This window comes from Olea europaea, chromosome 1 (genome assembly GCF_002742605.1).
Source record: "Olea europaea var. sylvestris chromosome 1, O_europaea_v1, whole genome shotgun sequence".
NCBI classification, from domain to species: Eukaryota; Viridiplantae; Streptophyta; class Magnoliopsida; order Lamiales; family Oleaceae; genus Olea; species Olea europaea.
In genome coordinates, this window is record NC_036237.1 from 33,867,743 (window position 1) to 33,880,559 (window position 12,817).

Consider the following 12,817-nt stretch of genomic DNA (forward strand, 5'->3'; position numbering starts at 1 on the left):
TTTAGCCTTCAAACACAAAAAAAAAAAAAAAAAAAAAAAGATAATGCGCACCTAAGTGTATATTATCAGTCAACGATTGCTATTAACCGCTAAATAAGACGTCAAGCCACTTGGTATGTGCTTTTCCACCGCGTATCGTGCATTGGCGATGCTACATGTACATGCAAGGGCGAATCTAGGAATTTTGGCGCTAGGCTAAAATTTGGAAGTTGATATAATGAAAGTTGATCTTTTGTTAGTCCAACAGAAGTTGTACTTTCAGTAGGTTGATCTACCTTTCGAAAGAAGGAAAACAAGTTATATTATTCTTGAGAGGAGGTTTACCTTCAATTTTCAATTTCTTAAAATTGTAAAACGTAAAAAGTAAAGAAAAAAATCAATCATTAATGATATTACTCTAACGACAATCAAAAATAACTCATTAGGCTGACAAGGCAACAAAAATAACTCATTACACTGACAAGGCAACACTTAAACAATAATTAATTAACTAATTACCAACAGCACAACTCAAACAGGTAGGCAACAATATTCAATTTCAATATTTTGCCGAGAAAAGTAGATAGATGAGGACATTTACTTACTAAGTTGTATTCAGGCTTTAACTTTTCCTACATGTTTGCGGGATCATTTATTAATTAAAAATAATACCTGCCAAACATCTAAAACAAATTTATAGGAAATTTATATATTTTTTCCAAAGTTTTCAACAAAAATGTAAGTTCCAAATGTAAATATTAAATCGTAAATAAATATGAATTTTTGTGATACTTCCTTTGTTCAAGGCTTCAAGCGACAATTTTGGATTTATAGCTGACGAAGTGAAGAAATCAACATTTAAGTTTTAACTTAGAAAATTGTTGAAAAAATAAAATAAAAAGATAATTATACGCACTTAGGCATGTATTATCGGTCAACGATTGCAGTTGACCACCAAATAAGACGCTAAGCCACTTGGCATGTGCGTTTCTGTCGTGTAGCACACATTATCGATGCCTAAGTGCCGCCAATGCACTCCTTTTAAGACAGTGGGAATGCTACATGTACATGCAGGGGTGAATCTAGGAATTTTTGGTACATAGGCTAAAATTTGGATGTCGATATAATAAAAGTTGATCTTCAGTTAGTCCAACAAAAGTTGTAATTTCAGTAGGTCGATCTACCTTTGGAAAGAAGGAAAACAAGTTCTATTCTTCATGAGCGGATGTTGACCTTCAATTTTCAATTAAAAAAAAAATTGTAAAGAAAAAATCAATCATTAATGATATTACTCTAACGACAATCAAAAATAATTTATTAGGCCGACAAGTCAACAAAAATAATTCAATAAGCTGACAATGTAACATTTCAACAATAATTAATTAATTAATTACCAACAACCCAACTCAAACAAGTAGGTAACAACAATCAATTTCAATATTTTACCGGCAAAAGTAAATAGATGAGGACATTTACTTACCAAGGTGTATTCAAGCTTTGACTTTTCCTACATGTTTGCAGGATCATTTATTAATTAAAAATAATACTTGTCAAACATCTAAAATAAATTTATAGAAAATTTATACATTTTCCCCAAAGTTTTCAACAAAAAGGTAAGTTTCAAATAAAAATATTAAATAGTAAATAAATATGAATTTTTGTAAGATTTCATTTGTTCAAGGCTTCAAGCGACAATTTTGTATTTATAACCGACGAAGTGAAGAAATCAGCATTTAATTTTTAACTTAGAAGAACTTTTTTTAAAAAAAAGGTTAATTATGCGCACCTAAGCGTGCATTATCGATCGACGGTTGCTGTTAATCGCTAAATAAGACGCCAAGCCACTTGGACTGTGTATTTCCGACCCGTATCATGCATTGGTGACGTCTAGGCGCTGCCAATGCGCGCCTTTTAAAATAGTGGTATTGCTACACATACATGTAGGGGAAAATCTAGGAAATTTTGGCGCATATGCTAAAATTTTGAAGTCGATATAATAAAAGTTGATCTTCAGTTAATCCAATAGAAGTTGTACTTTTAATAGGTCGATCTACCTTCTCAAAAGATGGAAAACAAGTTTTATTATTTTTGAGAGGAGGTTGACCTTCAATTTTCAATTTCTTAAAATTGTAAAAAGATAAAATAAAAAGTAAATGAAAAATCAATCATTATTGATATTTCTCTAACGACAACCAAAAATAATTTATTAAGCTGACAAGACAACAAAAATAATTCATTAAACTGATAAGGCAACATTTCAATAGTAATTAATTAACTAATTACCAGCACACAACTCAAACAAATAGGCAACGTTCAATTTTAATATTTTGCAGGCAAAAGTAGATAGATGAGGGCATTTACTTACTATCAAGCTTTGACTTTACGTACATGTTTGCGGGATTGTGTTTGTGCCTTTAAAAACAAAAGAGCGATTTGTGTGTGTGTGTTTTTTTTTTTTTTTTATTGGGTGGGCCTTGAGCCTATCATGCCAGCCTAACCACATTTAAAGTAGGGATCCCATCTTTTTGAGTGAATTGGCAAAATGGTCATTGAACTTTGTCAAATGCTTTCAAAGGGTTACTGACTTTTGAAAATCACCTAAATGGTCATTGAACTTTGTAAAATATTTGTATGGGGTCACTGAATTTTAAAAATCACCTAACTGGTCACTAAATTTTGCAAAAGGTTTCCTAGGAGTCACTGAATTCAGTGACCTCATTGAAACTTTTTGTAAAGTACAGTGACCTCTTGAAATTTTTTTTACAAAATTCAGTGACCATTTGGACGATTTAGTGACCCTGTAGGAACCTTTTGCAAAGTTCAGTGACCTTTTGAAGACTTTTTACAAATTTCAATGACCCCTTAAAGATTTTTTACAAAGTTTAGTGACCATTTGGGCAATTCAGTGACCCCGTAGGAACCTTTTACAAAATTCAATGACCATTTAGGTGATTTTTAAAGTTCAGTGACACCTTGAAGACTTTTTATAAAGTTCAGTGACAATTTGGGCAATTCACTCAATCTTTTTTGTTGCTCTTCAAACCATTAGGGTGATGACTCACGTACATGCGTTAACCTTTTTTACTTTTGAAGTGATACCCCACGTACATGTAGACTAGTAATACCATGTGTACTATTGTGAGTCCATATTGAAATTTAAAAATTAGGAATACACTAATTATACATAATCCTATAGATATACTTTTCGTGTACATAATAATTGATGGCCTCGCTTTAAGTTATGGATGTCCAGGGCCATATCTCAAGAAAAAAGAACAAACTGATATGGAAGTACATTATTGAGTATTTTTATAGTCTTTTCTCATATTTCATATAAGAATTTGTCAAATATTGTCGAGAAATGAAATTCTATCAGTGACTTTAATTATGTAGCATGATTGCAACGATTATGTACATGAAAAATGTACAAATAATATTATCTTAGTACAAAAATATTGGATCTTGTAAAAGTAATTATTGCACTTTAAGATAGATTTAAAAAAATAATAATAAATAAAAAAATGCCATCACAGTTCTGCTGGTTTGACCCGAAGCCACCTAGTCAACTTACCATATTCTCAAGAACTCACCACCTCAAATTTCCAGTTGTCCGTCCTCGTGACTCGCTGCAACTCATCAAAACCAACTTCAGAGCATGTGAAAACCAACCTATTCTTCAACATTTCCTCACGCGCCACCACATTTTCTACGCCCCACCACCTGCAACCTTCAACGCTGCTGCCTTCACCGCATATCAGTTCACAAGCCACTACCTCCTCCACCTTCCATGAATTGTACATGTACACTAAATTCTTCCCCACAAGAACATTAATAGAAGAGAATCCAAAAGATTCACTCTTTAATTTCTCAACAAACGCCATGGGCATTTCTCCAATCTCTTCGAAGTAAAAATTTTCAGTGCCCATTTTCCAAATCTTGAATCGTTCAACGTTTTTACACAAACCTACCAAAATCAAATCGCCATTAAAGGACGCAATATTATAATTCACGAGGGGTTGACCCGGATTCAGATTATACGGCCCGGACCATGATTTCGTTCCCGAGTCAAACCAGTGAGTCACACCGGTTTGTTTCTCTGTAAAAATCAGTTTCCCCTTTGTAGTCGCAATTGAAAGCAAAGCTGACTCCGCCGACTCCTTCAAACTCCCTGGCATGGACTCGCACGTGCACCACGCTCGTGTATTGAAGTCATACATTTCAACCGCCAACGGATCGTCCTCAAATTGACAAACGCCGCCGGCAACCACCACGGAATCGTCCACACGTGCAACAATCGGATCCGTCCGCCACACGAGCGGATGATCCACGTGATACCATCTCGAATTCAACGGATCAAACGAGAATGAAAACTTTGAATGCGAAAGCATATAAAGGAAATTGGATTGAGACGATTTGAGTACCGAGATGAAATCCAAAGACGGCTTGGATATTTTGATCCACTGATTGGAATGGAGGATCAACCATGGCTTCGGCTTTTTGAGGCGGCGGAGTGAGGAGGCCACGGCGGAGCACCACGACTTGGAAACACTAGAGGCCGGAACCAAATCGATGAGTGGCACGCATGATAGTATTGTTTCCAGTACATCTCCATGAATTTCAACTTCTTGTTCTCCATGTGAGATTTCTTGAAGTTCTGTTCCTGCCATTTTTTGATGGAATATCTGGATACGATTTTTGGTGCAAATGGATATGGCGGGAACTGACTGTATTTATACGTGGCTGATGATGGAGGATTATTTTTAAATTTCGATTTTTTTTTATAAAAGTTGATAAAATTTGTAGTTAAAAAGCTTTGGATTCCGTTGATAATGTCAATCATAAAAATTTAGATTTTTAATTTGTATAAAATATAGGCTAAATATTTATCTATCATCATAATACAACATACAAATATTATTAAATTATTGTTTCTTCAAAATGTTAAATTCACTAGAGTACATACTACTACTAGATCTAAATTGCAACAGTTGAGTCGGTGAAATTCATTAGTACTACCAACCATGACCATGACAATGTACGAGGAATTAAATTTTGGATGATTCTTAAAGTATTGACAGAATTAATTTCTCTTAGACGATATCTCTATCATAAAATGGCTTGAGATATTACGTATCTCGATCTATAAACTTATTCATTTCTTCTTTTCTTGTGTTTTATAGGTTGCTGATCGATTGAGTTCAATATGCAAATCAAACTGCCAAAGTTCGTGCATTGGCTTGCATTTTGTTCTAATTTGTTTTAGACACACATATCATACTTGATTTTAGTTGTTTTATTATACGTGAAAGATAGTATATTTGTTTTAAGGGCATGTTTGTTTAAGCTTTTAACGTGTACTTTGAGTAAATAAGTTTAAAATAAGATTTTTATTGGTTAGATTTACTTTGAAAAATAACATTATCACCTATGAGGTATAAAAACGTGATATGTTTAGTGGGAAAAACTCTACGTGGGTTATTTGTTACTCACTTGACAAAAAAATTGATTATTTAAAACTTGCAAGGAAATTTAGGTGGGTCATATTCAATTTAGTCTTTTAAATATATGAAAAAGGGGAAATTGAAGTTAGGTTCTCAACTTTTCATGTAACTAGGTTTTTTGAGTCTACAAGTTTCGAAAGCGTGGTCTTGAAGTTGATACATATATTCAAACATGTAAATCTAGATCATTACGTGATAGAAATTGTCAGCTCAGATGTTTGGATTGTAACTTTAACCCGACTTAACATTGAACAGTACTTAAGTTATCCACATTGACAATTTTCCATCACATGGGATTCATATTCACATATTTAAATAGATCATCACTTTTAAAGGTTAATGATTAATAATCAGGGTAATTAAAAAGCTAGAGAGTCCAATTTTAATTTTTTTCAGAAAATAACTATATACTTTTGGATAAGGCATGCAAAAAGGAAATCAAAGTTCAATATTTGTCAAAAATGTCGCAAAGCTAAAAAATAAAAAATAAAAAAAATAAAGGGATAAAAGAAGAAGTAAGTATATGAAAAGTGCTACTATCAAAGTTTGATACAGCATTGACTGAGTTAAGTGGAATTCGAAAAAGAGTTATATGTTCAATTTTCATTTATTTTCTTGTTCAATTGTTCAAGGTTATGTAACTTAAGTGTTGCTTTAGACGTGCATTGTTTAGTAGATTTGTTGAAAATCAAAGACATCTACATATGGCATATAACAATACCTTTAAAATGATATTTTTATCTTCCTATTTGAAGTCGAGTTAATTCTTTTTAGCTGCCTTAGTCTTCTTCAAAAATATTGTGTCAATTGGGATTTTCTTGTTCTCTTCCCATTTGAGGTATTTTATGTATAATCCAAAAAAGAAAAATTAAAACATAAAAAATAAAATGTGAAGTGCAATTAAATTCATGAATAAATCTCTGTCTAGATTTGTGTTTCACTGAAAATGTACAAAGCATTCACAACTATGAGGACCCATTTGAATAAACAATGCCGAAAAATCATTCCACCTTCCTCCCTGCGAGGTGTCGATGGGGGTCGTGTACTCCAAGCAGCCCTCTAAATTGATGGGACTTTCACTAAAGATTCATAATACATCTTAATCACTTCTCTTACAATTTTCCTATGTTCACGTGACTTTAATCCGATAATTGACATTTTCCTACTAGGACTGTACAAATATCAAAACCCTCTTTATAGATATCTCTTCTTAAAGAGCCAAAATAATTGAGGCCCAGTGATTGACGTACATGCAAAATCCAATCAACCATGACCTTACTTTAAATCAAATATGGAAAACATTTTATAATAATAAGACAATCTCCAATCGTACACCAAATTTTACATCAAATCTTGTATCAAACTAAAAATTATCTCTAACCCATTACATTAATACCCCGTTTGGTCCCATTAAAACTCATCAATTTAATTTAAATTTTTCTCTCTTCTATTTTCAATCACAATCTTAAATAAAATAATAATACACGTAAATCGAAAACGTTTCATTCTTTTACAACTATCAATTTTTCAAAAAAATACTATTTTCCCCATTATAAATTCAAATAATGGGGGTCAAATGGGGGCTAAAAGTTGTATCAAATGAACATCGTTTAATCATTTTCTTAATTTCTTTTATTCTTAACAATTTATATAGTTGAAAAATTATTTATTTATTTGATTTACTATTACATAAATTACTACATATATAATTACATTTCGTCTATGAAAATATTAAATTATTTAATAAATTTTAGAAATGTAATACAATTAATAAAATTACCACAACTAAGAAAATATTAAATCATGTTATTAAAAATAACGTAGTACATTTCGAATCCCGAAATTATGGTACGACGAAGTTGATCTAGTGTCGTAGTTTAGTTATCAAAATTCATATATTCATCCCACAAATATTCAATTAATACATTTCAAAGTGTAATGTGAGCATCTTTATCCTTGATTTATCTATGATGAGCAAGGAATTGTTGAAATCGTTGATTTTCGTTTTCAACCAATCTTGAACTGGTGCATTAAAATCACGTTCGTCCTCAATCATCATGTTATGTATAATAATGCATGTAGTGATTATATCACGCAATACATATTTATCCCAAAAATGTGTCGATCCTTTTATACAATTAAAGTTTATTACAAACAATAATAATAATGATGATGATGATAATTAATTAATTAAAAATTAAAATTTATGTATAATGTAAAATGATACAAGTACCCTTGATATCAATGGGTGATAAATCATATTTGGTGCAACACTATTCATTTGCATTATTTTGCATTAAAATAGTGCAAAATTTGATGTTGGGTTGAAATGGCATATTTGACTGCAAAATGGTGCAAAATTTGACGTTGGATTGGAATGATATATTTGGTGAATATTGATGAAAAATTGTGTTATGGCGTTATTGTTAGAGATACCGTAAAGATAAAAATGGGGACTTGGGAGCCTTCAGGGGCATTGCCCAGTAGTGTAAAGTATATGAGTGATATTATCTTACGCCTTGTTGGGAGTCGTAGTGTGGGAGTTCGATTCTTGAGATATGGAATTGGACTCCTTGTAGGCGTAGTGTATAGGCAACTCTTATTCCCTGACCTGTTGGGACACATCTCGAGATTTACCTTCCCCACAAATCTTTAGGGGCGGGGCGATGGGAGCTTTAAAAAAAATAATAATAATAAAAGACCTGGGAGCCTACTGGGCTCCACTGCCTCCGCCACTACTTACTTGAGCAAACCAGGTGTCGTATATATTAATATATATTAAAATGTAAACACGTTCTCTAAAACTGCTGTACTAATCACGAAAATTACGTAGGTGAACCACGATGAAAACGTACTTGTCCCATTACCCTGAATAATATGATTTTGATGCATAGAAAAATATAATGATTTTTCTAAAGGTTAAACACTAACCTTAAGAGTCCCCCACCACCCTTGTTCTGGAGCATCGTGAGGGAGGAAAATCGCAGGTTATGCCTCCAAGGGTACAGGGTGGAAGGCTGCTTGTACACTTGCACTTACCCAAAAGTCAAATCCATATTTCAAGATTCGAACCCTTGACGCAGCAGCCTCAAGCAAAGCTGGATTCTCCACCCTCCCCTTTTACCACTTGGAGATGTACCCTGGGGGCAATATAATGATTTTTCTAGTTGTACTTCAAGTTTGACATCTCGATGTACTGACCCCTCACAAGAAAAGGGACCCGCGAAGAATAATAAAATCCTGAATCTCCCCTCTTGTGAGGGAGTCGATACCTGGTGTACATGTAAAAGAACGCAAAATATAATTACACTAACAAAAAACAAAATCTTGTTTAGACAAATTTGAAATTGACAACATAAATTATTTTTAAATCAGCCCCTATCTAGCCCACATTTTTTAAAATTTTATTTACAATCCCACATTTTATGGAATTCATTTTTTTGGTCAACATTTTAATCAAATATTTCACCAACCTTTATCAGACTCTATTGAAAAAAAATCTAATTTTGATAAAAACTTGGGCTTAATTGTGCAACTTCGTTGGGATACATCAATCGATTGTACATCTTGGGTTTTATTTATGTGAAAATTTCAAAATAAGAGATTAAATATGACCTATTTCAAAATTATGAAATGAAGTTTGAAATTTCAAAAATCATATATTAATTAAATTTTATTTTTGAAATAATTAATTAAAATATATTTATTAATTAAATATATTAACATCATAATTTTTTACTATTTGATCATCAATTATCGGATTAATTAGTCAAAACTAAAAAATTTTGTAGGTCACAAATTATTTCACAGTCAAATTTTTTTTTTTATAGATCACAATTTATTCATCGGTTGCAAATCCAAAAATTTTAAGTCACAATTTATTTATAAATCACAAATTTTATAAATTACACCTCAAATTTTTAGATCGCATATTGCCCATGTTTGGCCCCAATTAATTTTTACTTCATTATATTTCATTTTTCTCTCTCTTATTTTCAACCACACAATCTTTTATAAAATAATATTATACGTAAATCGAAATTTTTTTTTCTTTTTCAATCTTTCATTTTTAAAAAAAAATACTATTCCACTCATTTTCATTACCACAAAATGGGGGCCAAACGGGGCATTATTTACTGGTCACTAGTTATCAATTACATATTATTTAGGGAAAATTACAGTCGAGGTACCAAACCTTTCGTTTATTAGCAGACTTTACCCAAACCTTTAGTTTGTGCCATCCATGATATCAAACCTTTCAAAAACTCACAGTGAAAGTCCAAATGGATGGAAACTGTTAATTTGACCGTTAGTTGACCAAAAATGTCAAAGTTTGATCAATTTTGACCAAATTAAAAAGGGCAAAATTGTAACTATACAATTTTCTCACATTAAAGAATTAAAATATTAAATCAAAAAATAAAAATAAGGCTACAGTGATCCTAATTCAAACTCACGCCTAACCTAAAACCACCACCGTCGTCCCCTACCATCACTATGACGACTGCCACCACCACCAAATCTACAGCCACCATCTTCACTACCAAATAGAACCCAAACGAAAAATCACATTAGAATCCAAAATTTCATCTCCCCATTCACTGCACTCTTTGCTGCTTCACTCCGAACTCAAACCCAAAATCCTCACAACCAATGACGTCAAAGCTCAATTACGGTGCCCATTCGACAATCCCAGAGCTGAATTACACTGTTGTGAAAACTCGACTCCCATTCCCATTCCATAGCCAGCAGCATCTCTGGAGATCTGAGCAAAAGAAAAAAAAAAAAAAAAAAAATTGAACTCAACAATGATTCTTGATGCTAAAGATGAGTATTCATGTATGAGATTTGAAATAGAAAAATGGGCAGAGCATTGTGCACACCGAATCTTCATCTCCTTCTCCTAATTTGATATTTTTCTCTTTAGGGCTCTTGATTAAACTTACGCGTGGAGGACTATAATAGGGTAGACAAATGTGGGTGGTGCTTGTGTGGATGGTTTGGTGGTGTGTGGTGGCTAAATGCGTTGTGTGGCCAGAGTCGGTGGACTGTGTGACTAGGGTTGGTGGTGTTATTGCTGAATGTGGTCGGGTGAGGTGAGAGAAGGGGGTGGGTTGAAGGAGATAAAGAATATGTGGGTGTTGCTTGTGTGGATGGTTTGGTGGTGTGTGGTGGGTGCGTAGGGGGTGAATGGAGAAGAAGATAAATAGTATTTTTGTGTTTTGATTTAATTATTAATATATTGTAATTATTTTTTTGTTGAAAAATGTAAAGTTACCATTTTATCTTTTTAAAATTAGTCAAAATAATGGTCAATGTTAAATCTCTGATCAACTAACGATCATATTAACAGTTTTCATCCATTTGGACTTCCACTTCGAGTTTTTGAAATGTTTGATATCATGGATGGTACAAACTAAAAGTTTGAGCAAAACCTGCTAATAAACGAAAGATTTGATACCTCGACTGCAATTTTTCCTATTATTTATTCGTCACAAAATATTCAATTAATTGGTCAAAAACACTCTTAATCCCACCATCTACGTACCTTCCCAACCACAATCCACCATGGCACCAACTGAAAACATCTTCACCAACTGAATAAAGAAAATCCAAAAAAGTATCGAGGCAAAGCTATCGATTCGGGCAGCAACAACGCCCCCTCGCTGTACGCAGCGATGCTATTCACAACTGGACTCCGAGGCGGTACTGTGCAACTTCGAGTAGCAGCAGCGAGGTACTGCTGTGCGTAGCAGGTAGAGAGTGAGAAGAGGGAAAGAGGGAGAGGGAGAGGGAGAGGAAGAGGAGAATGGAAAGTGACTTTAGGGTTTGGGATGAAAACGAGTTGGGGTAGGGGTAGGATAGAGTAGTGTGAATTAATTTAATTTTACAATATTATCATTAGTATTTTAAAGGATGAATTATCTTCTGAATTTTGAACAAAAAGCTTTAAAATCTTATTTTTGAACTGGGAAGTTAAAAAAATATGTCTTGCCTTAATTTCCACTTTATTTAACTATAAGCCCAATCCCTTGTCCAATTGGACGGTGGGTTAGGGTAAATTATGATCCAAATTAATTTTGGCGGCATATCAAAGTCATCTATTTAGACAAGGGTATAGTTAGTCTTTTTAACTATATTTTTCTTACTCGATATACTTCTTTTTTAAAGAAAAATAAATCACTCTAAATGGCATATTTTATTAGTTACAAAAATAAATCATGATACAATAAAAGTGAATCGTAACTTGTATGGAGATGGGAGTACAATGAAATGCTTCTTTCCAAAATGAATAAGCTCAATCTTTTCATTACGAATAAGGTTNCGTAACTTGTATGGAGATGGGAGTACAATGAAATGCTTCTTTCCAAAATGAATAAGCTCAATCTTTTCATTACGAATAAGGTTATTTGGCTTGCAGTTAAGTTCTCTATATGATGTAGTCGAGTTTCCTAGTAAAGTAAATTTATTCAATGATCAAATCCACCTAACCCTAACACTTCTAGTGTCTAGCATTCAACTCGATTGAACATACATTATTAGTTATTTATCTCAATAGACTATATTTCTTTTAGTTATGCAGGGATCAAGTTATATACATATATAAACACATACATATGTATATATTATGACGGCATGTGGATGACTGAACTCTGGTTGCAGGCAAGTAGGTTGTGGGCATTAAGACATCTGAATTATTTGAAAGAAGAATGCGGAAGAAAATAATTATGGAGTGTAAGTATTTGTCATGCATGAATGCATAAGTCAATTATAATTTCTTACTTTCATCAAAGACAAAATCCTAAGATTCCTTCTTTCCTTGTTCAGACACTGTTCTATAAGCCCTAAATAAGTAAAACGTTCACTTTCCACAGGGAGATATTAAATAGGGACAGAGAGATATTAAATAGGGAGAAAACTACAGTTGAAACAAAGAGGCGTCACTGATTTTGAACTCCCTGGATTCTTTCAACTGACCTTATAAGTGAAATTTGAATACATTTTGACGATCAAACATTTCAATCTAAGTAATGAACTTGATTGTGAATAAGATATTGAAAACCTTTGTCAAAAACTGATTGATTGCACAATCGTTAAACTTTGTATTCATTTTAATTTTTAAATATTTTATTAGTTTGTCCTGACAAAATAAAACGTACCTCGATTAAGCCTTTTCAAACTATGAAATTGTGTTTAAATTATAGATTCTAGTCTTTCTCAATTTCAGCAGATAAAAATTAAAATGAAATTAAATTGATTCATTTATAATTAATGGTATCTCCTGCTATAAATTTCCAGTTGCATTGGTCAAAACGTATCAATTGATCATTCTCTTC

At 32.8% G+C, this 12,817-nt stretch overlaps 1 protein-coding gene across 1 annotated transcript in view; it reads right to left on the reverse strand.

The window, feature by feature from the left end:
* The window catches only part of LOC111407744 (F-box/kelch-repeat protein At1g23390-like), a 6,752-nt gene extending 2,106 nt beyond the window's left edge, over nucleotides 1-4,646 (reverse strand). The window contains exons 1-3 of the mRNA XM_023037406.1: nucleotides 3,570-4,646; nucleotides 2,034-2,099; nucleotides 1,460-1,486 (exon numbers count right to left, since the gene is read on the reverse strand). Coding sequence (XP_022893174.1) covers nucleotides 1,460-1,486; nucleotides 2,034-2,099; nucleotides 3,570-4,646 — 1,170 coding nt within the window. The remainder of the gene's footprint in view (nucleotides 1-1,459; nucleotides 1,487-2,033; nucleotides 2,100-3,569) is intronic.
* Between the last annotated feature and the right edge of the window lie 8,171 nt (nucleotides 4,647-12,817).